This window comes from Sus scrofa, chromosome 13 (assembly GCF_054392235.1).
Source record: "Sus scrofa isolate SSC_HxYL_T2T_F1_AM1 chromosome 13, Sscrofa_HxYL_maternal_Yorkshire_Landrace_v2.0, whole genome shotgun sequence".
Taxonomy (NCBI): domain Eukaryota; kingdom Metazoa; phylum Chordata; class Mammalia; order Artiodactyla; family Suidae; genus Sus; species Sus scrofa.
The window spans coordinates 53,438,407-53,466,209 of NC_139395.1; the positions used below are offsets into that span (position 1 = coordinate 53,438,407).

At 42.1% G+C, this 27,803-nt stretch overlaps 1 protein-coding gene and 1 pseudogene across 16 annotated transcripts in view; one reads left to right on the top strand and one right to left on the bottom strand.

Annotated features, from left to right (window-relative positions):
- The window catches only part of ARHGEF3 (Rho guanine nucleotide exchange factor 3), a 343,125-nt gene that overhangs the window by 17,804 nt on the left and 297,518 nt on the right, over positions 1–27,803 (bottom strand). For all 16 annotated transcript variants that reach the window (XR_014823385.1, XM_021068992.2, XM_084988719.1 and 13 more), the window contains 5 exons: positions 27,695–27,802; positions 12,235–12,405; positions 8,041–8,103; positions 5,401–5,497; positions 5,162–5,238 (listed from right to left, as the gene is read on the bottom strand). Coding sequence is in view for 15 of the 16 variants with exons in the window: in XM_021068992.2 (XP_020924651.1) it covers positions 5,162–5,238; positions 5,401–5,497; positions 8,041–8,103; positions 12,235–12,405; positions 27,695–27,802 (516 nt within the window). In the remaining variant the exon portion in view is untranslated. The remainder of the gene's footprint in view (positions 1–5,161; positions 5,239–5,400; positions 5,498–8,040; positions 8,104–12,234; positions 12,406–27,694; position 27,803) is intronic.
- Positions 19,300–19,392, top strand: LOC146397352 (U6 spliceosomal RNA; annotated as a pseudogene).

Here is a 27,803-nt window from a genome sequence, read left to right on the forward strand (position 1 = left end):
GTTAAATATTCTGCTTCTTCTTTTACACCTTTAATTGAAAGTATTTTCTTAATGACTAAAACCAAACAAGATATCATGGATATAATGGTTTTTTTTTTTTTTTTTTTTGGTCTTTTGTCTTTTTAGGGCTGTTCCTGTTGCATATGGAGGTTCCCAGGCTAGGGGGTCTAATTGGAGCTGCAGTCACCAGCCTATGCCAGAGCCACAGCAACGCCAGATCTGAGCTGTGTCTGCAACCTACACCACAGCTCACAGCAACACCAGATCCTTAACCTACTGAGTGAGGCCAGGAATTTAACCCACAACCTCATGGTTCCTAGTCGGATTGGTTTCTGCTGTGCCAAGACAGGAATTCCTCATGGATGTAATGTTTAAAAAGTTTACTGTTGAGTTTAACATTTCTTAGAAATGTCTACTTTCTTTACATGTTGTTTTAAAAAACCCTCTACCCTCTTTTTTTTTTTTTTTTTTTTTTGTCTTTTTAGGGCTGCACTTGAGGCATATGGAGGTTCCCAGGCTAGGGGTCCAATTGGAGCTGTAGCCTCTGGCCTACACCACAGCCACAGCAATGCCAGATCCAAGCCGCATCTGTGACCTATACCACAGCTCATGGCAATGGTGGATCCCTAATCCCCTGCGTGAGGCCAGGGATCTCGAACCTGCACCCTCATGGATACCAGTCAGATTCGTTTCCGCTGAGCCAAGACAGGAACTCCAAACTTCTATTTGTTTTATTTATTTATTTATTTTTCCTGCTGTACAGCAAGGGGACCAAGTTACTCTTACATGTATATATTTTTTTCCCCACCCTTTGTTCTGTTGCAATATAAGTATTTAGACATAGTTCTCGATGCTACTCAGCAGGATCTCCATGTAAATCTATTCCAAATTGTATCGGATAACCCCAAGTTCCCGACTTTTATTTGTTTTAAAAAGAGCTATAGACATCCTTGCCTCAATGTTGTATTTGAAAGTAATGATAATTGGTGCTTACACATACACACAGACACACATGCATTCACTTCCCAGATATGGGATTGTGGCTTGTAATTCAGAGCTTCAGAGTTAATTAATAAAGAGCCTCAGGCCCTCTTAATTTCATTCTACTTTGTCACCTTTTAAAAAGACCTGGAAATTTCCAATGTTTTTATTACAGAGAAACAAATCAGTAGTAACCATCAGTAAACTAGTGAGATACCCTAACCACACTGCTGCTTGCTATCCAATGGGCCATTACTTTCTCTGATCCTGCACCCCTGCTGCCATGGCAACCAAATCCTGATCTGGTCCTATATTCACACCTGACAAGGGTGCTCATTTCCTGAGCAGAACCCAAAAAGCTATCTGGTTCAGCTCACTGGCTAGAAAAAGCCCCAAGTAATCTATAACTCGACAGAGAATGAAAAATGTGCAGAGAATGGTTCCCAAATACACACACACATTCACTTATAGAAAATGTAAGAAGCGATAACACAATAGTTAAGAGGACAGACTCTGAAACCAGGCAGAATCATGCTCAAAGCCTAACTCAGACAATTACTAGTCAGGTGACCCTTCAGGGAGCCTCAGTTTCTCCACTTACAAAATGCACATACTAATACCTTTTTTCTTGAATGAAATCCTGAGATAGAGCAGATAAAAAGCATTACACAACAAAGCAGAAGCAGACCCAGAGACAAAAAAGACAAACTTATGGTTACCAAAGAGGATGAGGGTCGGGGAAGAGAGAAATGAGGAGTTTGGGATTAACAATTAGGTAAACAATGAGGACCTACTGTATAGCACAGGAAACTATACTCGATATCTTATAATAACATATAATGGAAAAGAATCTGAAAAAGAATAATATATACATATGTATATATATGGGATATATATATGTATACATATATATAAATATAAAACTGAACCATTTTGTTGTATACTTGAAACTAATACAACATTGTAAATTAATTATACTTCAATTTTTAAAAAAACATAACACAAGTTTGGTTCCTGGTTAAGAATCAGTAAGTACTAGATATTGCTATTATTTATCCCTAGAATTTTTAAAAAATTTTTATTTATTTTTATTTTATTTATTTATTTATTTATTATTATTTTTTTGTCTTTTCCTAGAATATTTTTATTGAAGAAATTCTGGTTTAGAGAAGCAAATCTAGTCTGATGGATGTCTGTCCCCTCTGTCCTAAAGCTTTGAACTAGCTCTTTAAATAGACCATTAAGAATTTATAAGGGAAACTCTTTCACTTTTTTTTTTTTTTTAACTAATTCTTTCTATCTCCCTATCGCTGAGAAAAGGGATAGAACAAATCTATTTTTTTTGCTTCCATATACCCTGCCTCTCTCTTTGGAATGAAAATTTAATTAGAACCCAAATTAATATAAGAACTTCTGCCTTGGAGAGCTTATAAATTATTTTATCACTGAAAAAACCTTAGCGTGAAGATAAAGTCACTTGGGAACTTGTGTCTTTATGACAGAGGAGGCTTATAAGAACAGGCCAACCTGTGAGTAACCAGGGTGGTTCCCTGAAAAAACCCCACCACTCTGTTTAAGGTCTTCCAAGTAAATGTAATTGATTCATTCTAGGGTCAAAAGGACTGGTCAGGGCTATCCACTTGGGAGGCTCACTTGTTTAAAAGGTTTTTTTTTTTTTTTTTTTTTCCACTTCTTTTCCTTTGGGGAGAAATAAATCAATTTTTCATGGGTCGAAATGGGCTCTGACTTTTCTCATTCAAAGTCCACTAAGATGTTTATTTTGTTCTGTTAAAAAGACCAGAACTCAAACAGATGTACCCCTTGGTTTACAGTTCCCACTCACACGGACACATCTGCAGTTAAAAGAGGGAAAACATTTAACAGCTCGTCAGGCCTGATAAATAAGGACTGTTTCTCATGAGGTCTGGTAACAATGGGCCAGTTGTTTAATTTTAGCCTGCTCTTCACCCTGCAAGGCCCCATTTTGTGTCTGAAAGGTCCAGACTGCAGTGGACTGGCATGGACGAACTTCTTTTGGGTACAGAAAAGGACTGCAAAAGCTATCCTCAAAGCAAACCAGTATCCTAATAAAAGTGCATTTATTTCAGAAAAAAATTAGTAATAAGGCAAATGCATTCATTTTTGCTTCTGGTGTGAAGTGATGATTTGTATATGACACCTTGTAGCTCTGCATTGCCTTTCGTCAAAAACAGAGGAGTCATCATGCTAATTCTGGAGGGTTGTGGGCTCACTCCCACCAAAGCCATCCACAGACTGAGGAAGTTCAAGAAATACCAAGGCAGACTCTCTCCTCTCATTACACCTCCTCTGTCTCCAGCTGTCTGGCTCTCTTTAGAGAAATTTATCTGTGGGCAACGAAGACATCTACCACGGCTCATAATAAAATGAAAGTCAAGGATATAAGATGAATGGTCTCTCCTGAAATATTGAGGCACATTTTCTAAATTATTCATCCTAGAACATTACTTCCCTTTCAGATTCCCTTGGGATATTTCAGCCTCAGTGCTAAAATTGACTCCTGAACTGGAGCTGAAACCCTCAGAGTTTCTTGATCAAGGCAGTAATTGAGAAGCGTAAGTGAGAAGATCAACATCAAAACTTAGGAGCAGGAAGGTTTAGGAAGGTTAAAACACAAATAAAATGGAACTGGATAAACAGAATTCACACAGTAAGAGTAGGATTTATAATTTCCACAACACTCTCCAAGCAGTGGAATGACTCTAATACTTGCTGTTGTGGCACTTCCTGCTTATTTTTCTGGAACACTGTGTGGATCAGAGGGATGAGAGACCTAACCCTGCCTGGAAAAAGTTTTCAAAGTAATCTGCTCTCCTGACCTGCTTCGTAACAAATGAAAAACACCTGGAGCAGGGGTGAAACACTCAAGGACTCGCAGAGTGAAACAGAAATGTATAATAGGGAGTGGTGGGGACTGTGGAAAAATAGAGTCCATGCCTTGCCTAAAATAAATTAAACAAATGAACAATCACTTTATGCACTCAGTAAAACACAAATTCAGCCCTAGAACCATAAATTCACAATCCATAACCTACAGTCAGAGCTGATTTCTTCAATTAGGAAAGGGAATGGGTTATATTGGGATAAAGTTCAGCACAGGACCCAGCTCTCCTAAGAAGTTACTTAGTATAAGATATATGTTAAACATTAAAAACATTTAGTTATTACCTTGTTTATGAAATATTTGACCATAGAGTTTTTAATAGCATGAATAAAAGGCTTTTATAGTGCTAGAGAGGAAGCTATTCATGAATTTTTTTTTCTTTTTTTTTGTCTTTTGTCTTTTGTCCTTTTTTAGGGCTGTACCCGCAGCATACAGAGGTTCCCAGGCTTAGGGGTCTAATCGGAGCTATTGCTGCCAGCCTATGCTAGAACCACAGCAACGCCAGATCTGAGCCATGTCTGTGACCTACACCACAGCTCATGGCAACACCAGATCCTCCTTAACCCACTGAGCAAGGCCAGGGATGAAACCTGCAACCTCATGGTTCCTAGTCAGATTCGTTTCCACTGCACCAAGACAGGAACTCCTATTCATGAATTTTCATTAGAATAAAAAAGGCAATAACTATATTTGTAATTGGCCTGATGTGAATATTAATTAGTTTCACATTGCTTGATGTGAAACTAGTAACAATTTCATGAATAACTTCACTTCTTTTATTGCACAAAGCCCATGTTATCTTTAAGTACATTTATAATAATAAAAAAATGTTTCTATGCTTTGAGGAGATAAAGCCTAACTATACGATATTTTTTTTTTTTTTTTTTGGTCTTTTGTCTTTTTAGAGCTGCACTCACGGCACATGGAAGTTCCAGGCTAGGGGTTGAATCAGAGCTGCAGCTGCCGGCCTATACCACAGCCACAGCAACTTGGGATCCGAGGCACGTCTGCAACCTATACCACAGCTCAGGGCAAGGCCAGATCCTTAACCCATTGAGCGAGGCCAGGGATTGAACCCATGTCCTCATGGATACTAGTCAGGTTCATTACCACTGAGCCATGATGGGAACTCCTGTAATGATAAATTTTTTCTGCTGTGAAGCCAATGCCTTCCAACAAGAAAAAGTCAAGGTGAAATGAAACTTCATCTACATTACTGAAATTTATCGTCAATCAAGACAAGAGAACTTTTCTTACCCAGCCCACGAGAATGGGACCAACGTGTTCAGTCGAGCCATCAGGCTTCCGGACATCTCGAAGCTGACTAAGGAGGTCTGGTAAAAAATAACAAATGGAATGCTTATTTTGTTAGGTATGCAAACATGAATGGGGCTATAAGATTCTGAGTTACTCACATTATTACATAACCGTGACTTGTTATAAGACAACTCACTCAAGGCTACAAGTCACAACTCATTCTGAGAACAAAATTATACCTTCGTGTAGAGGAATTAAGGAGTCCAGTGTTCCAAAAATTTGATTCAACTCTTGTTCTGTCATTATGGAGAGTTTCAGCATGGGGTCATGATAGGCCTGCACAAGAAGGGCAAGAGATGGAAGCAAATATTTAAAATCAGAGGAAGTAAGTTATTAACATAAATGGCTTCTGAGATCCCCAACGCAATAACAAAATATTTGGCTCTCAACAACTTCTCCCATAATGCTGCATAAACAGAAGAAGGGTGTGGCTGGAGCAAATGAAAATCCAGCATTGCCTTGAGCCTTCTATGGTTGTTGATAAACCAAAGCAGAGTTTTTAAGAGGTTTTTTTTAGCGTATTATACATCTCAGAAAGGATACAAGTATAGAGCAGATTTTATTTGTATAATGTTTTAAAAATTAACTTTAGTTAGATAAGACAGCTTAAAAAACCCTACTTTACACAAAATTAGTTACTAGCAGGTTCTTTTTCAATTAGTCCATATTAAAATTAAGTAAAGGAAGAAAAGAAAAAAACATAGTTGTTAGCCTTTACTGTGGATTTGAAGCAAAGAGGGCAAAATGTCTGCCAGTCTTATCACCTCGTATTAATGATAATTAAACCACAAGAATACATAATTATACCCAGAACACTACAATAGAATACAAAGACTCAGATCACACAGTCCCTGCCTTCTGGGGTGGGTGGTGGTGGTGGGGCTTTTATAAAGCTACCTGTGAAGATAAGAGGATCAGGGAATTAGAGGTAGACCGGCTAAGGGAAATTTTAAAGATGAGCTGCTTGGCAGAGAGGAGGAGGCAGTAAATACTGTTGAAGAATGAACTGAGATTTGAACTTCCTTTTTCTTGGGTGGTTTTTTAGGGCTGCACCCATGGCACATGGAAGTTCCCAGGCTAGGGGTCTAATTGAAGCTACAGCTGCCTGCCTACACCACAGCCACAGCATCTCCAGATCTGAGCCATGTCTGTGACCTATATTACAGCTCATGGCAACACCGGCTCCTTAACCCACTGAGTGAGGCCAGGGATTGAACTCGCAACTACACGGTTCCTAGTGGGATTCGTTTCCACTGCGCCACGACAGGAACTCCAAGATTTGAACTTTCTTCTGAAGGATGGGTGGATATGGATGGCTGAAAGGAAAGGGATGGGTTTCCAAGAAGGGAAGACCAGCAAAGCAAAGGACAGAAGTAAAACGTCTTAAGGGGCTTAAGGGAAATCTTGACACAGGATGGAGGAGCTGGACATATGCCCACCAATATGTCTCCCAGAATTAAATGCCTTCTTTGTCCCACCATCTTCCTCCTCCTCAGCCCTGCCCAAAACTCAATTTCTTGGCTGTTTCCAAGCAAAGCTTGGATGGCCATCTCTCAGAAATGCTACAAATGGGATTTCATATTAGCAGAAAGTTGGACTAAGAACACTTAAAAAAGGGAGGTGTCCTTCCAACCCTGATTCCTTGAGGAGTCTGTGAGTATCAGCTGGAGGAGTCTGGATTCTAGCCTCCATGGGGGTCACTAGAATGGAAAGGTTTTTGTTGTTGTTGTTGTTCTTTTCTAGGACCGTACCCATGGCACATGGAGGTTCCCAGGCTAGGGGCCTACGCCAGAGCCACAGCACCGTGGGATCCAAGCCACATCTGTGACCTACACCACAGCTCACAGCAACACCAGATCCTTAACCCACTGAGTGAGGCCAGGTATAGAATCCATAACCTCATGGTTTCTAGTTGGATTCGTTAACCACTGAGCCATGACGGGAACTCCATGTAATGGAAAGGTTTTTGAGGAAGGACTGCTGTCAAAACTATACAGAATACAAGGCACGAATTTCAGCCTCTTCCACACACAGTATGATTAGAAACAAGTTTCCATATAACTCATAACTGGAGTTTCTCTTGTGGCAGTGGTAATGAAACCGACTGGTATCCATGAGGATGTGGTTAGATCCCTGGCCTTGCTCAGTGAGTTAAAGATCCAGCGTAGCTGTGGTGTAGGCTGGCAGCTACAGCTCCAATTGGACTCCTAGCCTGGAAATTTCCATATGCAGTAGGTATGGCCCTAAAAAGACAAGAAAAAACACACAAAAAAACGACCCTAACATACATGTACATGATAGCATGGAATTGCCTCAATGAACCATTTTTAACCTCATGGGATGCACTTGACTTTCTTTCCAAAACACAGTTCCAGCTGTAGACATCCACACATTCTTTCCCAGGGAGGAGGGGGCTCTGCATGTGAGACTTCTAGGACAACCAAATGTATGTAAAGCCAAGCCCCGTGAGCACTTTTTTTTTTTGGAGAGTTAAGTTTTATTGGGGGTGAAATTAGGACTTACGCCCGGGAGACAGCATCTCAGGTAGCCCCGAGAAACTGCTCCCCCATGAATGCTTTTTGATTAAATGAAAGTATTCCCTGAAGTGCATTAGAGACATACAGAGGAGAATCCCTAAAGGTGCCAGGTCTAGAGAACTCTTGCGTTGAGCCATTTTCCCCACTACTTGGTTTGTGCAGGTTCTTCTCAACTTTTGATGACCTTAGTCAAAAAGAGTACTCATAAAGCACAATCTTTGTGAAATTACACAGAGGAGAGAAGTAGGAGGTGATACAAAGGACCGCTGAATCTGAATGTACCTTTTTTGCCAATTTCAAGTCCTCTATTAAGTCTTCTTCTCCTTGGGAGAGCTCAAAGATGGCCTGCAAGAATAGATAAAACATGTTTACCAAACTGTCCTTTTACTTATGAGACCAAATTCAAACAATGCTACTTCCAGTGCTCAAAGCCCCAAATCTGCTTATTTCTTTTTCTTTTTTTAGTCTTTTTAGGGCCACACCCAGCATATATGGAAGTTCTCAGGCTAGGGGTCGAATTGGAGCTATAGCCGCTGGCCTACACTGCAGCCACATCCACGCCAGATCCAAGCCGCGTCTGCAACCTACACCACAGCTCCTGGCAATGCCAGATCCTTAACCCACTGAGCAAGGCCAGGGATTGAACCTCTGTCCTCATGGACACTAGTCAGATCTGGTTCCTCTGAGCCATGACAGGAGCTCCAAATCTGCTTATTTCTTAAAGCTTTTTTTTTTTTTTTTCTCTTTTTTTCTTTTTTAGGGCAGCACATAGCATATGGAGGTTGCCAGGCTAGGGGCCGAATTGAGCTACAGTGGCAGGCCTATATCACAGCCACAGCAACACAGGATTGAATCCATGTCTGTGATCTATACCACAGCTTATGGCAATGCCAGATCCCCAACTCACTAAGTGAGTCCAGGGATCGAACCTGCATCCTCATGGGTATTAGTCGGATTCGTTTCTGTTGCACCACAATGGGAACTCCATTTCCTAAGGCTTTTTAAAAGACCCTTTAGGAGTTCCTGTTGTGGCATAGCAGAAACGAATTCGACTAGGAACCATGAGGTTGCAGGTTCGATCCCTGGCCTCTCTCAGTGGGTTAAGGATTGGGCGTTGCCATGAGCTGTGGTGTAGGTCGAAGATGAGGCTAGGATCTGGTGTTGCTGTGGCTGTGATGTAGGCTGGCACTGTAGCTCTGATTAGACCCCTAGCCTGGGAACCTCCACATGCTGCTAATGTGGCCATAAAAAGGAAAAAAATAAAAAAATAATAATAAAAAGATTCTTTAAAAGTTAGCTCAAAGCAATTGCATTTAGTGACTAAAGCCTACAAAGAAAAGATTTTGCAAAACTTCTGTATTATGTGCTTATCTGTTTGTGGGAGAGTTTCCACATATGTTTCCAATCCAACCAGTCATCTTACATTTACAGAATTTTGATGAAGCTGAACAAGATGGAACTATTTTAGGCAAAATAATAATAATTAGAGTCTGAACCATGGATTCCATGTCTCTGCTGTTAGTGGCAATCATAATAAGTGATTCAGGGTCTGTTCTCAATGATGGACATGGAATTATTATTAATCGGGCCATCACAATTTGTATTCCTTCTACGCAACAGACATGAATTTCAACAGAAAGCTCTATTCCTATCAGCTACTTGTCTTGAGGCTGCACTGTAGGAAGAATCCAATTTTTTTTATCACTCTAAATATCTCGTGAAGTTAATCACCCTAAATTACCTCTCAGTCCCACATGGTACAATAAATAAAATTACAGGAACTGGCTGTATGCAAGAGTGTGTAAATGGACCATTTCTAAGTTGGCTCTATTAAGCTATCATAATGTAAGAGCTATGATGCACAGAACATTCACTCTTATCTAAAAGTCTAAACTGTTGGCAAACTTTACTTTTTTTTTTTTTGCTTTTTAGGGCTGCACCTGCAGCATATGGAGGTACACAGGCTAGGGGTCAAATTGGAGCTACAGCTGCTGGCCTAAGCCACAGCCACACCACATCTGAGCCATGTCTGTGACCTACACCACAGCTCACAGCAATGCCGGATCCCTAACCCAATGAGTAAGGCCAGGGATCAAACCCACAACTTCATGTTCCTAGTCAGATTGTTTCTGCTGCACCACAACAGGAACTTCAAACTTTACATTATTGAAGGACTATGTGTTTTTGGTGATGGTTCAGGGAAAACTACATTTCTTTCAGACTAGAGGGAAGAAGTGAGCAGGCTTGGAGAAAAGCTCCATCCCTGGGGTTGGTGGACAGCAGGACAGGAACGTGCTCCCTGGCAAGGCGGGTGGAGGCAGAATGCCGAGCTGGAGGCCTGTGCATGGCAACCTCTCTCAAGGCCCAGTAAAGCTTCCACATCATGCCCTCCTGGTAGTATGTATTTTTTAAACCTTTTATTATTAGACTCACATGAGAAGTTGCAAAAATAACACAGAGAGGTCCTGTATTGCTCTTACTCACTGTTCTCCAGTGGTGGCATCTTATATAACTACAGAGTGCTATCAAAGCCAGGACATGGATGGGCATGACACAATTAATTAGTTCTACTTGGACCTTCCTCACATTTCCTCATGTGTCTGACCATAGCTCAACATGGTCCCTAAGAGAAGAAAACCACAGAACCCCACACTGGGATACACCACAGTCAGGTGTCTGTGCTGGGGCCGTATAGTGTCACTGTGAAGGCCACCATCAGAAGATACAAGTTATATGTGTATACTAACAACACTTGGAAAAACACAGAAAAGTATAAAGAGGAAAACTTTAAATTATCCACAATGCTATCTTGCTAACCATTGTTACGATTTTGCCATATTTCTTCAATGATTTTTTTTGAGAGTTCAAATTATTTTAAAATTATTTATTTATTTTTAATAGATAATGCATTGACATAGTTCAATATTTATATTGTAGGAATGAGCACACAGTGAAAACTTCCCTCTCACTTCCTTCTTCCAGCCACCTAGTTGCCCTCTCAGGAGGCAACAATGTTACCAGCTCCTTATATGTTCTTTCAGAAATATTTTACATATCTATAAGTAGATAGATACACATACACACAATTTTCCTTCCTTTTTTACATAAACAGTAGCATACTATAACTGCTTATTTTGTGCCTTGCTTTATTCACTTAGCCATGTACACGTATCAGCCACTTATGTTTCCATAGTTACAGAATATATGGGGATTCATTATTATTATTATTATTATTGTCTTTTTGCCTTTTCTAGGACCGCCCCTGCAGCATATGGAGATTCCCAGGCTAGGGGTCTAATTGGAGCTGTAGCCGCCAGCCTATGCCACAGCCACAGCAATGCGGGATCCAAGCTGCGTCTGCAACCTACACCACAGCTCATGGCAACGCTGGATCCTTAACCCACTGAGCAAGGCCAGGGATCAAACCTGCAACCTCATGGTTCCTAGTTGGATTCGTTAACCACTGAGCCATGACGGGAACTCCATGGGAATTCATTATTTAACCAGGCCTTGGTAATAGATATTCAGGATCCATCCGGCACTATTATAAACATTACTGTGATGAATAACCCTACACATACATCTTTTCATCTGTGTACAAGTGTGCCTGAGGGAGTCCTAGAAGAGAGTCAAATACCTAGAAAGTTTTCAAGTACTCCTTCTGCTGATGTCAGGTTCCTACACTAAAATAGGTATTCCATGGATTTCAATAGATGATGGCAGTTTTTTCCACTTTTAAGTGTACAGCACATCCTGGCACATGAAAAGTTCATAGCTACCTAGGGCTGCTGATACAGAAAATTTGAAGGGAATGAGATTAGTTGCATTCTGTAACAAAATTTTCCACAAAACTGGAACAAAGTTTCCTAAACTGAATGTTTTAAAATATTTTAGAGCCCATATGCCATGTGTGTGGCCCTAAAAAAACAAGCAAAAAACTCTAGAAGGTGCTATTAAAATATAACTAAAGTGATTATTTCTGTGAATTCTAATATCCTAAATAGATACCAATTTTTTTTTTTTTCTTTTTAGGGCCACACGTGCAGCATATGGAAATTCCTGGGCTAGGGTTCTAATCAGAGCTGCAGCTGCCTGTGGACACCACAGCTGCAGGGGATCTGAACCGCATCTGTGACCTATGCTGCAGTTAACCCACTGAGGGAGGCCAGGGATCAAATCCCATCCTCCTGGATACTAGTCAGGTTCTTAAACCTGCTGAGCCACAATGAGAACTCCCTAAATAGACACTTTCTGATTCATCTTCTTTGTAAATTCAGATTTTCACATTTGTTTCTTTCAAAAGCCAGGGCCACACCCACTCAGCTGGACGCTGGTTTCTCAGTTCCTTATAAGATCTGACATCCCCATTTATACTTCTACCAACACAGGGAAGAGGCCGTGTAGACCTCAGCTTGGCTCTGGCCTACAGTGCACCTTGTTCCAGACATGTGGCCAACTCCAGATGTGCCAGCCTACCTCCTGACGTTTGATTTCCTTGGATGTAAGCATCTGATTGACACACACATCGAAGGTCTCACTCCAAAGCTTGCTGTCTCTCCGTTTCGTGCTTGAGGGGGCGGCATTTCTGGACCAGGGTCTGGGGGCGAGGATGTCAGGCCGGCTCTCGCTTCGGAAGCTGATGGAGCGCTAAACAATGAGAGAAACAAACCGTCACAGGGGCAGCAGCAGGACTGGGTGGATCATTTGAGCGGCTTCCTGTCACTGACAGAACATAAATCAGACATTAGCAAGAAAGAGAGGACAATGCCACGAGGCCTTTGGGAAGTAGGGAATTGTCTTGAGCCTACGTGCTAAGGAAAATTGGGCAAGGGGCCGCTTTTACCTACGTGCTGGGAGTATCCGTTCTGCAATACTGGGATAACCAAGTGTGCACCAGCACAAGAACACTTCAGGTCAAACACATGTGCAAAGCTGGCTCTCAGACAAGGGGTGGGCTCTACATTTTTTCCAGTGGACAACTCTGCTCTTGGGAAGAACAAAGGTTACCTGTAATAGATGTCCTAAAAAAAAAAAAAAAAAAAAAGTCTGTCCAGTACTCCTGCTCTCCTCCTCCTTCTGGGAGCACAGCCCTCTCTTGAATATCCTGTCCCACGCAGTCTGGGCTGGCTCCCCCAGACCTGAACAGAGTAATCCACCACCCTGGTTCAGAGAGGGGCATATGTCTCCCTGAAATTTGCTGTGTGGTTCAAGAGAGAAAGTGTGTGAAATTCTTTATTCCTTTGGGATTGTGAGTTCAAGAGATAACATAAGCAGGAGTTTCTTGCAGCAACTCTTTCTGGTCACACAGAAGCTGTGTGTCTGCTATCAGAGAGAATAAAGGGATGCACAGAGTTAAGGATGGAGGGAAAGTACTTTGGCAGGAAGAAGGGAAGCAGCAAGCTCTACAAACACTGTATAAGCCCTTGGATATCAGTGTGCTTGAAGCCAGGGAGAGCCATTCTAAGACTGGGGGCTAATACATTGCCTGTTCTGTTCACATTCACCTCAGTTGAGGTTCTGTCAATTACCATCTTGGCAGCAAATTATGCCTGCCTTGAGTCACTGCCTTATTTTCCAAAGAAGTCCTGGTAGATTTTGGGTGATCTAATTACCCAAAGTCCTCCCCTGTGGATGAAACATGCTACCATAGTGCTTTATCTTGACAAACACAAATGATCAAGAAGAAAACCGAGGGAGGGCATCATCTTTAGCCTTCATCCAAGATTTCAACACACTTATTGGAAACTGCCAAAGCAATGAGATATTGGTGTGCTCAAAACACTTAGCAAGTGTTCCCTGCCATGGGTGTGGCCACATGTCTATGGCCTTCAATGTCAAGTTCCCACTCCTTAGTTTGGCACATAAGACCTCTTGTAATCTGACCACCATCTATATATCTAGGATCACCTCCTGCCACTCATACATGAGCCTCCTATTCTCCAGTCTACTAGGCTACATGCCATTCCTTAAGTGTACCATGCTTTGCTATTCACTGTGCATCCTTCAAACAGTCTTCTTTTCCTGGAATGCTTTTCTTTTATTGCCCAGCTATCTAACTCCAACTGTCTGTGGGATGTAACCCAAACACCTCCTCTAGGAAGCCATTACCAATGTTCTCTCATCCTTTACCAGAACAATTAGGATATATCGCTGATATAATGACAATCACATATTATTATACTTATTGGTCACCTGCTCTGAACTATAAACTTCTTGAGGGCAAGAACTGAATTTGCATGTGACATATGAGCTGTCATCACTGAGGTGAAGCTACCTAGGTAGCTTCCAAATAATTTGAGATTCAATGATAAAATTTAACATAAAGCCACAAAATTCTACTGTTTTGCCTGATGGCGTTATAGGTAATTATTACCCTAGTTTACAAAACTTTTAATTCAAGAAAAATAAACAAAAAACATAAAAAATAAAAATAAAAATAAATGCCAACAGGCTTCAGGGTATTACCACAGCCTTCTGGAAGCAGGAAATTAGCTCTGTTTGCAAGTAGCAACATGATTCCTTAGGCTGGCACAGGCATCTGTGAGCTCCTGAGCTCATTAATGAGCTCAAGATCACTGGACCAGCCCTGTGCTAGTCAAGAAAGTACTTGCTCCAAATACAGTTCACCAATGGTATCTGGCAAATCCTTGTGATCTCCTGAAAACAGGCCCTTATAAACACTGACCAGAGTGACTAACACTTGCAGAACATTCCCCCCACCTCCCCTGCCCCCGGCTCCCCCAAGGCACTCAAAGTCAATTAGCCACAGGCACGGAAAGGTCAAGACAAGCAAAGTGAGTCATCATGTAACTCACTCATCTCAGTTTGTGGTTCTGATGCCAACCAGGGTGGGAATTAAAGAGAGGAAAACACAAAAAAGACGATTCAAAACGAAAGACATTTTCCACTTTCACTTAAGAGAATTAATCGCCTGCTTTGTTGTATTTTCAGTCCCTGACCAACTCTGAACTTCCCCTTTCTCCACCATCAGTTTGAAAATAATTTATGCTAACTTTAAACTCTCATACCAAAATATATAAAACTGAGTACAAATCCCCTTCTTTTCCCAAATCCACTTCCTAGAAGTAACTAAAAGTTTGAGATCTTTCCAAACCTCTTCTATGCATTTGCTAACATTCACAGAAAACAGAATATATTCCCTTTTCAATCAACATGTCTCTCCATATTAGTGTATGAGATTCATTCTTAAAAAAATAATTTATGGAGGTAAAATTCATATAACATAAAATTAACCACTTTTTAAGTGAACAATCCAGTGGCTTTTAGTACATTTATAGTACTGTGCAAGCTGCCACCTCAAGTTTGAAAACATTTCCTTCACATGAAAGTTCCTCATTCTTTTTGAAATTTAATTTATTATTATTTGGCTGTGGAAGTTTTCAGGCCAGGGACTGTACCCACACCACAGGAATGACCTGAGTCACAGTAGGGACAACTAGGGATCCTTAACCTGCTGAGCCATGAGGGAACTCCTGGTGGTATGCTTTTTTTTTTTTTTTTTTTTTTTTTTCCCTTTTGATAGGAAAGAAATAGATTTATTAAGATAAGACACTTGTGAGAGATGCAATCAGGCAGGCAAGAGGCTCTGCTAGTGTGTCTCTTAAGTCATTCTTTTTAATGGCTACAGAGTTAGCATTGCATTGCCCATATGGACCACATGGATTTATCGACTCCACGTAATGGACATTAAAATCATTTCCAATGTCCAGCTATTACAAAAAGTGCCTCAGTGAACATCCTTTATGTATTTGTGCTGTTATTTCTGTAAGGCAGATTCCTTAGGTAGAATCCCTTGGTCTAAGAAGTTTCAACTTCTTAGCATTTGATATGTACTGCCAAACTGACCTTCAAATAGTCTGTTCAAGTTTGTAATCTCCAGAAAGGTATGTGATAATACCTTTTCCTACACTCATTAATGGGATATTATTTTCAATCTGATAGGGAAAAAAAATACATCTGAATCTCAGTTTCATGTTTTGAACATAAGATTGAATATATCTTTATTGAAAATTTTCTCAGAGTTGTGGATTTTCTTCTGTCACAGTTTGGGTGGGGGGGAAGAGAGGTGAGCTATATTAGGTGAGCTCTATCACTAAGAATTTCTGGTTTTGTGTTTCCATAGTGATTGCTGGGCTCAGGTACCAAGTGGGAAGGGACATGGATGAAGTTCACCGTGCATACCTCAGAGGGGTCATTATGTACCTGCCCATGTTTAGCACTTCTGATGCTTTCTCTCTGATGCTCACAACCACCCTGCAAGGTGGCAGTTCATTCCACTTTTACTGGTCAGTAAACTGAGGCTCAGGTATTTTCCCAGCCAGGATTCACAACCACTTCTGTTTGACTCCAAAACCTGAGCTCTCTCTACCATGGGGGCTGTACTTGCTGTCTACATGCAAATCATGCATCCTGGGGAGATGAGAGCTAATCTTCTAGGAGTTTAAGCCTCATTAAAAAGAGGGAATGCATTTGCTCAGTTTTAAGAATAATGACTGAGTGGCTCAATCAAACTTCAGCCTTACACCTTTAATTATGCTGGACTGAAGCATTTTGTCTTTTTAAAATCCCACTTAAAAAAAGGGGATGATACTAAAGAAAGAATCCCAAAGACATAAAAAAACACCAGACAGGTGTGTGGTCAGCAGCTGGCCCTGGGGACAGCTCACAGCCAATCAGGCCCAAGCTATGGGTGGGCGTTCACCACAGTGCTGACCACACACCCTACCTACATCCCTACCAATTATCAATATAACTGGACACAATTAGATGAGAGGATTGGTTCTGGGGGAAGAAAAGGTGACCACTGCTGGGAGGAAAAACCCAAAGAAGAGGATGGATGCCTTGAGAGAGAGGAGAACTCCCGTGTCCCTTCCAGTGTTCCCACCACTGCCCATCCCCCTGCTTTATATGTCTCTCTTTTTATCACACGCCACATGATATTTACTGGTTTGTTTTTGACATGTGTATTTCTTCCCAATAGAAGCTAAGTTCCTTGAAGGAGAGGCTCTCTATCTGTTCTGTTCACTGATGGATTCCTCAGCACTGGCACATGGTAGGGCCTCAACAGTTTTGCTTATTGAATGAATGGCATTGCTATGGTGCTGGGCTCGGTGAGGGGGAGCTGTAGAACCCTGTTAAGCCCAAGAGGTGAAGATTCCCATCCCTATTTTAGGGATGAGGAAACTTGAAGTTCAGAGAGGGTGAAGGTTTGCTGAAGGTCATGCAGCTAATGACTGCAGCTTCAGAATTTAAACTCAGGTGATGATGGCAATCCACATCTGGTCTATTTTAGTTTAATTCCGCCTGCCCCTTGGACGTTTTAAGCAGTATCCTACCCTCCTTCCTCTAGAGTAAGATTTAAAGTGTGGTGGGATGCATGTGCCCAAACAGATGAGTTTCAGGCTACGAATCACAGCCTTGTTACCACTAATGTTTTTGACCAGAATATTTTTTGTTCTGAGAGGCTGTCCTGTGCATGGTAGGATGTTTAACAGCATCCTTACCTCTAAGCTGTTAAATGCCAGTAGTATCTCCACCCCAGCTGTGTCACAGCTGTGACAACCAACACATCTCCAGACACTGATGAATGTCTCCTGAGGTGAGAAACACTGGTCCAGGGTGACCAGGAGAGGCTCACTTACTTGGGAGGAAGTGGATACAAAATAGAAACCTGTACATAGTTGCCCCCAAGTTGCGGGGTTCTGGGCCTGGAATAGAAAACGTTCCAGGACAAGCAATAATTTCCGCAAGGGAATCTACCTAGCAAATGAGTCAAAAACGCAAAGCTCATAATTGCTGGCAGCTAAAATAACAATGGCCATAGCAGACATTGATATTGCAGATTTAGGAAATGGGTGCTCGTGTTTATGCCTGAGCTGGGTATGTGGAAAAGATGCTGTGGGTAGGAAAAGGGGGCCCCTTACACATGTCACAGGAAATGTAAACCCAGCATGTTAGGCATGATGGAACAGATCTGGTTTGTTAAAGCTGCCTGTTCAGTGGGGTACTCCCTTCTCCTTTTCCCAAAACAGAAGGTCTACAGCCAAAGATAACATGCTCCAATAAAGAGTTTAAGCCAGGGAAATTCTCTACACTTACCATGGCTACTTTGTAGCAGATGGCTCATTTTTAAATGGACTGGAGGTTAGGGTGGGACTTTAAGAGGAAAACACATTTCTTTTCTTTTCTTTTTTTCTTTTCTTTTTTTGCTATTTCTTGGGCCAATCCCGCGGCATATGGAGATTCCCAGGCTAGGGATCTAATCGGAGCCGTAGCCATCAGCCTACGCCAGAGCCACAGCAACTCGGGATCCGAGCCGCGTCTGCAACCTACACCACAGCTCACAGCAACGCCGGATCGGATCGTTAACCCACTGAGCAAGGGCAGGGACCGAACCCGCAACCTCATGGTTCCTAGTCGGATCGGATTCGTTAACCACTGCGCCATGACGGGAACTCTGGAAAACACATTTCTGTGTTGTTACTACAATGGGTTAAACCAGACTATATAGTGGTTATGGTGGGGGATGGGAAATGTTCTCAAATAGCATCCTGGAGGAGTCTCTCTTGTAAAGCTTGATGAGAGAAATTAACCTAAGTTGAGAAATAACAATTTCCAGCTAACACTTTAGCACACCTGACCCTCTCTCTAATCCTGACAGAGGCATTGGACAAGTTCTCAGGTTTTGCTCTCCCCCCCTTTTTTCTTTTTGTCTTTTTAGGGCTGCATCCACAGCATACAGAAGTTCCTAGGCTAGGGGTCAAATTGGAGCTGCAGCTGGTGGCCTATGCCACAGCCATAGCAATGCAAGCTCCGAGCTATGTCTGCAACCTATGCCACAGCTCACGGCAATGCTGGATCCTTAACCCACTGAGCAAGGCCAGGGGTCAAACCCGTGTGCTCATGGATACTAGTTGGATTCATTACCGATAAGCCACAACAGGACCTCTTGCCCCCTTTTAATAGATGAGAAATCCAAGTGCCAGAAGACTAAGTGACTGGCACAAGCTAAGTGGAAGAAAACTGAGTCCCGTCTTTCAGCTCCAAAACTCCAAAACATGGGCTGAGAACACAGGCTTTGGGGTAAAACCATGGCTTCAAGTCACCTAAATGGCTGAGGGATCTTGGAAATCTCTTTGGGTCTCACTTTCTTTACCCAAAAAGGGGCATAGTAATAAGCAGGTCACAATGTTGTAGTGAGGATTAGACAAGACAGAGTATATCAAGGGCTTAGCCAAGTGACATGATCAGTAGGAAATGGGTGTTAACTTCTTATTGTTGTTATACCATCGACAACACTGCTACCATCAGTACTTGTTTATATATGTCTTCATTTATGAGTAGCAGTGTTGTTTATAAAGGCAAAAGATCTAGAAACAGCCTAAATGCCCAACAACAGGGATGAGTTCAATAAATTATAGTGCATATACATGTGATAAATTCATTTGAGTAATAAAAAAATAAATAAATTACAGTGCAACCATAAAGTGGAATATTATACAGTTAAAAGCATTCTTTTGCGCTCACTTTGGAAGCACATACTAAAATTGGAGCCATACAGAGATGAGCATGGCCCTGTGAAGGATGACATGAAATCTGTGAAGCATTCTTTTTCAGAAAACACTTTTTTCTTTTTGTAGCTATATGCGATGATGAATGTTAACTCATTGTGGTAACCATTTCACGACACCTGTAAATCAAGTCATTATGCTGCGTACTTTAAACTTATACATTGCTGTATATAATTATACCTCAATAAAACTGGGAAAAACATTCTTTTTGAGAAAAGCTTAATGATAATAAGAAAGTCTCAAATGCAGAGTTAAGGAAGAGAAGAAAGGTCCCTATTTAAATACAAAATGATAATAGGGTTTACCCCTGAATGGTGGGACTATGAATGATTTTTATTTTCATACTTCTTTGCAATTATTTATTTATTTATTTATTGTCTTTTTGCCTTTTCTAGGGCTGCTTCCTGCGGCATATGAAGGTTCCCAGGCTAGGGGTCGAATCGGAACTATAGCCACCAGCCTATGCCAGAGCCACAGCAACACGGGATCCGAGCCGTGTCTGCAACCTACACCACAGCTCAGGGCAACGCTGGATCCTTTAACCCACTGAGCAAGGGCAGGGATCGAACCCGCAACCTCATGGTTCCTTGTTGGATTCGTTAACCACTGCGCCACGACGGGAACTCCCAACATTTACGTATTTAATAGATTTTTCCATAATAAAGATTTTAAAAAAGAAAAAACAAAATGAGTAGACAACTGTGTAAAACCATGAGCACTGAGTTAGAAGTGGTGCTAAAGGGAGCTCCCGTCACGGTTCAGTGGAAATGAATCTGATTAGTATCCATGAGAACACAGGTTCAATCCCTGGCCTTGCTCAGTAGGTTAAGTGGGTTAAGGATCTGGTGTTGCCATGAGCTGTGTGGGTATAGGTTGCAGACGTGGCTCAGATCTGGCTTGCCATGGCGTAGGTGTAGGCCAGCAGCTACAGCTTTTTTTCCCCCCCACCTTTTAGGGTGGCACTCGAGGCATATGGAGGTTCCCAGGCTAGGGGTCTAATCGGAGCTGTTGCCGCCAGCCTACACCACAAGCCACAGCAATGCCAGATCCGAGCTGTGTCTTGACCTACACTGCAGCTCATGGCAAAGCCGGATCCTTAACACTGAGCGAGGCCAGGGATCGAACCCGCAACCTCATGGTTCCTAGTTGGATTCATTTCCGCTGCACCACAATGGGAACTCCCTAGCTAGCTCTGATTAGAGCCCTAGCCTAGGAACCTCCATATGCCGTGTGTGTGGCCCTAAGAAGACAGGGGAAAAAAAAAAAAAAAAAAGACATGGTGCTATAAACATAAAATCACATATAGAATTGGTTTAGATTAACGTGCATTAAAAATATGGTAAAATGGCACTTGATCAATTGACAATCAATAAATGTCAAACCTGAAAGGACTAGTACAAGGACAAAGTTTTCTATAGCTGTGGGGGAAATCTGGAGTAGAAATGAATGACAAGATGAAGAAAATATTTGTTTTAGGAATGGAGGCAATATTGTACAGTGTCAGTGTATTGCTTAGTATCAGCCAAAAATTAGGAAGCCTTCCAGAGGCTTGGGGAAGCAACCCAACCATCCTCACTGGGCACCATAAAATAGCTTTTGCGTGATAATGTTCATGGTAAAAAAATTCCACAAGCTGAAATGGAAATGATGACTCTCACTACCACACAGGCAAACAAAGAGCAAAGAACAGCATCGAGGTGGGATGCTTCAGACTGAAATCTGGCCATTATTTTTAGATCCTGGCAAACTGCAGCCTTTGTAATGACCAAACTGATTTTTTGCAAAAGCCTACCACCAGAGAGGCACTGTGAATTCTATAGAATCCTAGTTCCAGCATGACCGGCTGTGTGACACTAGGCACATTTTTCAACCTATAATGTGCAGATGAATCCTACTCTGCAGAGTTGTCAGTGAGGCCAGGAACACAAAGAACCTTGCATAGAACTTGGCTCCTTGTAAATACTCAACTAATGAAAGATGTCAGTACTACATTTAAAATGACAAGCTTTAAATTACAATAGCACACTATTACAATGGTCTAACTATGATTCCAGGAATAGTAAAGAAGAGCAGAAAGTCAGGAGTTCCTTTTGATGTGGAATACAGGTCACTCCTCAGTTACATCCTTACCTTCCAAGCAGGCAGTATGGTTTCTGGTTACTTCCTCCAACACACACCCCAACACATCCCCACACTCCTACCCCTTGAGCTCAAATAAATTAGGACCAAAGACTTTTATCAGTTATAGAAAGTATATGACCTTGGACAAAGGGGTGATGTTTGATGTCCTTAGAGCAGAAAATCATGGTTGCCACCCCATGGAGATTAAGCCCATATGCTTGGGGACTCTTCCTACTTACTTCTCAGACCTGGATGGCATCAGTCTTTCCACACTCCTTCCTCAAACCCCAAATGCCCTTTTCCCCTTTATCTTCATCTTATCTGAGCTATTCTAGGCCCAACACAAATCCTTCCACTCCTGCTCAAAGAGAGGGAGGAATATGACCATGAGTTTAGAATTAGGATGTGAGAACACGGAGAAGCAATTTTGTCCAAGACAGATTCATATCAAGAACAGAGGCCTAACACCAGCGATATTAGACACCTTTACTGTTTACGCCCTTTGACTAGAATTCCACTTCTGGGAATACTCTAAGGAAAGAAGAAATAAAGACACATATAAAGATTTGTGATTAGGGTGTTTAAAGCAATTATCCATAATAGTGGAAAAATACAAACAATTTAAATGCTCAGCAATAGAAGGGTGATTAAATAAACATCTTTTTGACAAAACACTATATGAACCCACTAAGAATTTGGATCTTGAAAAATATTTAATGACATGAAAATGTGTTCTCATACTGTATGGTTACTTTGTATTGTTCAAAGGCAAGTTAAAAAATAGTATGATTATGATTTTGTTTTTATATGCATGTAGGTATACAGTAAAAAAAAGATTGCCTGAGTATATACAAAAGTGTTAATAGAGGTTTTTTTGGTAATGGGGAGATGGGATTATAAGATCACAAGAACTACAAGATTACAAGATAAAAGACTACTTCTTATTCTGTGTTTATATATTTTTCGAATTTTTAAAACATAATGAGGAAAGAAAGCACGATAGAAGGTACTTTAAAAGAAAGGACAAATGTCATCAGAAAACATTCAACACAGAGCTATTTAATAATATAAAAATATTTACAGCCTTAATATCCATTAGTAGCAGACCAGTTTTATAAATCATATCATGTTGGAATAATATATACTCAGTCCATTAAGATCCTATTTTCCAAGGATAACTGTGATATAACACTTCCCTTAAGCCATAATAAAACACTCATCCAGCTTAATGAGAGAGAGTGAAAATTAAGAGATGATCAAAATATACCAAGTATGAGTTCACTTCATGGCTCAGTGGTTAATGAACCCAGCTAGGATCCATGAGGACGTGGGTTCAATCCCTGACCTTGCTCAGTGGGTTAAGGATCCCGTGTTGCCATGAGCTATGGTGTAGGTCGCAGATGTGGCTTGGATCCTGCGTTGCTGTGGTATAGGCCGGCAGCTATAGCTCCAATTCGACCCCTAGGGAACCTCCATGTGCCACGGCTGTGGCCTTAAAAAGCAAAAAAACAAACAGACTGAAATATACCAGGTAAAATACAAAGCAAACAAACCAAACAAAAACCCCAAATGAAACCCAAGAGAAAAAGCATTAAAAGAAATAAACAGGGGTATTTAATTTTAGTGAAAAGTACAATGATAAAGAGGAAATTTTACACACCTAACGGCATAGCTTGGAAACATGTGAGGCCAAGACCAATAGAGATGCAAGAGAAATGGATCATCCATAGTCCCTGGGGGAGGTTTAAATCAAAGGTAAACAGATCATACAAAGATAAGGCTGGGCAGACTGCAAGTAACCCCAAATTAGGCTCAGGGTATGCAAGTTTTGTAGACAGACCGAGAATAACACTGGAAGGAAATTATAAAACATTAACAGAGGTTGTTTGGGAGTGGAATCTTTCTCTTTCCTCTTTTCGGTATTTTTCCAAAATGAACATACACTTTTATAATGGAAAAGAAATGCAGCTCACATTCAAAGAGAATGCAGGGCTCAGTTCCAGTGTAAGACACACAGCACTCCATAGCACGCCCTGGACACAGCCCAAATGAGTTCACCTACCGCACACAGCTGTGATGGGGGCAGCTCACCTTCCTCACTCCACTTGGGAGTGGGGAGTGCATGCTGGCCCCTTCCAGAGGTGGGCAGGCCAGTGAGGGGATTTATAGGCCCAGAGGGATTTAGACATCTGTGCTACAGTCTACCAGCAGTGCTAACCTCCCCAGTTAGAAGCGGATGGAGAGCCATGCAGGCGTCTCTCCCCCTCCAGTTTCCACAAATGCTGCCTTTGTGCTGGGGTCTGAGTCCCCAGTCAACAGGGGACCATGTGGGAAGCTGGCAGAGAACAACTCCTGCAGTGTCTTGCTGAACTGTCGCTGCAAGGACCACTCCCATTTGTGACTGGGCTCTTAACCTTTCTGGAAGTGGCTGCCAGCCCCGAGCCCTGCCGATATCCTCCTAGGCTAACCCTGGCCTCTCAGGAAGCCAGAGGAAGGGCTGCTAAGTGTTCTACTATTGATTAAAGTATAGTGTTTGGGTCTAAGTCATCTCTCTTCCTATGATAAAAGGAACTCAACCTGAGAGACCTAACTGGCTATCAAAGGGACATGTATGTGCCAGGAGCCTGGGACAAAGGACACTGTGACGGAGAAGCAAGTGGCTCACTTACAGCAATGAGTTGTTTTGGGAAGTAGAAAAAAAATTATATACACATCTGGATAAGGAATGAATGACTGCCAAGAGTTTTGGGACAGCCCTGCACTCCTTGTTTTCTGTTTCTCCCCTTTAAGAATGGGCACTAAGGTCACCCTAGGCAAGATGGGAAAAGATGTGAAGTTGGCCCACTGAGTACCCCTTTGGGATCTCCCCTGGCCCCAGTCCTCCCTGCTCCTTAGGCTATAGTAACATCTATCCTGTTCTAGCTGGGAAAGGAAGCAAAAAGTCATGAGGCAATTATTGGGATGCTAAGGCTGGAAATAATTCTGCAGAACTTGCGTTGGCTATGCCAAGGTGACTCACAGGGAGATACATGGGGGCAAGAATGGTATTCTCTGTGGTTTGCAGATCATCCTGCAAACCTGGCTGCCTAACTCTGCATACAACCCAGGGGCGTATTTCCATTTGCTGACCCCCATTCACAACATAAGCACATGTTCAAGTTCTGTCTGTGGTCATGTGCATAACCATTAAGAAGAACCATTCTGTTTCTGCCAGGTTGTTTCTGTCCAATAAACAGAACCTGGAGTGAGCTATTTATTGTGATATTTTTTACAAGTAAATAAAAAATTATTTTGCCAAAAAAAAAATCTTTTGAGGTTTTAGAAACCATTTTCCACATGTCAGATCTCCCCCTCGGGTCTGGCTTTCTCATCTTTGCTTGGTCTCAGTCTGCTGGATTTCAGACATGGCTTGATTTCTTTCTATCCCAGTTCTCTAGGTCAATGCAAGTTTGCAAGGTGATCAAATATTTCCTGCAGTGTGTTCCCTGTGTGCGAACTGTATAGGGCAGAAATAGGAGAAACGAAATAAAGGTTGCCTGGGAAGGCAAAGGAAATATTTTTATAGGTATGACAATGGAGAACCTTAAAGAAATATGCAGTCAGGGTAGGGCTGGCGTGAGGAGGGGTAGATGGTGCTCTCCTGTGACCCATGAGCGCAAACACGGAATCTACAGGTCAGGAAGGCGGTGACAGTGAGTGAAGGGGCCAGGTGTTGAGAGGACAACTGGGAGAAGTGGGGACATGTGTAGATGGAAGTTGCCTGGCTACTCAGCTACAGCTCATGCGTCATGTAGGAACTGCTACGCCTTCCAATTCCTCAAAAGAAGTCAGAAGTCCAGATTCTTACAGGGACTGTTTTGATTTCTAAATGTTAGCTCAAAACAATGTGCGGCCAAAGAAAACACAAGTGAGGGCCAGATGTGGCCATGAAGTTGCCAGAGGGCAACTCTATCTAGGATGGAAGCAACATGAGGGCAGGAAGTAGAGCCAGGTGGATGATGAGGGCCTACTTAATACTTGTGGAATGAGTGAGCCCTTCCTGGGGCAGAGCGGGGACTGAGCTTGGAGAGACATTGGAAAGAGATCGCCATGGAGGTGGTGACCAAGGGAGGAAATAACTACAGTGAACTTAAGCCATAGCCACTGGGATGGAAAGGAAAGGGTAAAATGGCAGTAGACAGGCTAAAGAATCTTCGAAAAGCAGAACTCAGTGAAAGACCAGATGTGCAGGGCTAGGGCAATGACGAATCTTCCAGGGGAAGCCTGTGATGAACTTGGCCAGAGGGCTGAAGGACTGGTCACTGGGGAGAGAAGGTAAACACATTTTTCTTTACTAGCTTCAAAGCCCTTCATCTGGCTCCCCCAGATGACCTTATTTTTTTTTTTTTCTCCTCCTTTCCCCCACAAAGGGGGTAAGGGGATAAGAAGCAGCCCAGAGGTTCCAGCACAGAGCCAAACCTAATTAGCTAATTAGATGATGAGGTATTCATTTCGGGAGAAATACTAGCAGAGTTAACAGAGGAATGGGCAGGGCTGAGGATTAGCACTGGAGAGGGACAGCACCTGTAGGAAGGTGGTGAGAACAGCTTGGTCTGTGCAGAGTCATGGCACATTGGCTGAATGGTAGAGAAGCAAAGACAGGCGCGGGTGAGGGAGACTTCAAACTGTTGTCAAATAACAGCATTTCATAGCATGGGACATGCCTTAGGTTCCGGTCCATAGTTTTCTTAATGACTCAGAAAATCAGATCAAAATACTGCTAAGCAAAAGTATTCAGGAAACTAAGAAACTGGCAGACTCAAGACTACTTCTCAGCTGAATAAGGTGAGTCTTTTCATGGCATGACTTTCATGGGCTTCAGTCCATGAAAGGATTTTTATGAATTTCACATTGGGCTTGAGGCCTTGGACAAAGCTCAATTTCCACTTTATTTATTTATTTATTTTTGTCTTTTGTCCTTTCTAGGGCCGCACCCACAGCACATGGAGGTTCCCAGGCAAGGGGTCAAATCGGAGCTGTTGCTGCCGGCCTACGCCAGAGCCACAGCAACACCAGATGCGAGCCGAGTCTGCGACCTACGCCACAGCTCATGGCAACATCAGCTCCTTAACCCACTGAGCAAGGCCAGGGATCGAACCCACAACCTCATGGTTCTTAGTCGGATTAGTTAACCACTGAGTCATGATGGGAACTCCTCAATTTTCACTTTAAAAGAAACTTTATCAGGAGTTTATGAACAAGAATTACAACCACCTGTCAACCAAAGAATTATTATAGTAGCTAATATTTACACCTTAGCTAACTAGTTAGGAAGTTAGTGGTGACTAAGTATGGGCCAGCGCACTATGTTAAGTCCTTTAAATGTACTATCCTGTAAATCTTTGCAATGATTCTATAAAGGAGCTATTGGAATTATCCCCCAATTCACCCACAAAGAATAAAAGCAAGACCTAGAGATGTTAAGTTACCTGCCCAAGGGGACAAAGTCTGAGTGACAGAGCCAAGGACAGAAGTGAGATACTTCTATTCCAGGGCACTTGTTCTCAGTCAGGGGTCAACAAACATTTTCTGTAAAGAGCCAAACAGTAAATTTGTTTGGTATTGTGGGCAATATGGTCTCTGTCACAATTACTTGACTGCCTTTGTAGTGCAATGCCAACCACAGAAAACACATCAACATTTGGGCATGCCCTGTTTCAGCAAAACTTTAGTTACAGACACTGAAATTTGAATTTTATATAATCTTCATGGGTCATGCAATATCTATCATTCCTCCTTTGTTCCATTTTTTAAAAATAAAAACCATTCTTAGCTCCCGGGCCATAAGAAATCAGAGTGGGCTGAATTTTTTCCCACATGCTGTAGTTTGCAGACCCTGGTCTAAGCCATCAGGCTCTTCTGCCCTCTAGCTTACGTCATGTGCTGGTTTCCTTGGGAGGCCCATCGATATTTTAGGACAAAACCTACAAGAGTGCATTTGGATGGAGCATAGGACTCTGAAATACAACTCTGAGGAAAGACCCAACAGAGACGACTCCTTATTACTCCTTGAAGGACTCTGCCTGATGCGTTTTCAACTTGAAAACATCTCTTTCCTCCTTTTAGTCCCCTTACCTGCTCTCTCTTCTATTGAAATAAGCCAGGGGAGGGTTGGTTAGGGCACCGATGTCTCCTCCCACATAACAAGGTTTTCTGCAAACATGAGTCCACCGTGGCCTTCTTACCTGCAGAGTTTGGCTGAAGCGCTTTAACGGCGTGGCCTTTACGGGCGGAATGAGGTTTGCTAGCGATGTGACTCTGGAAAGGGGTTTGACTCGTTTATTACTGGGTTCC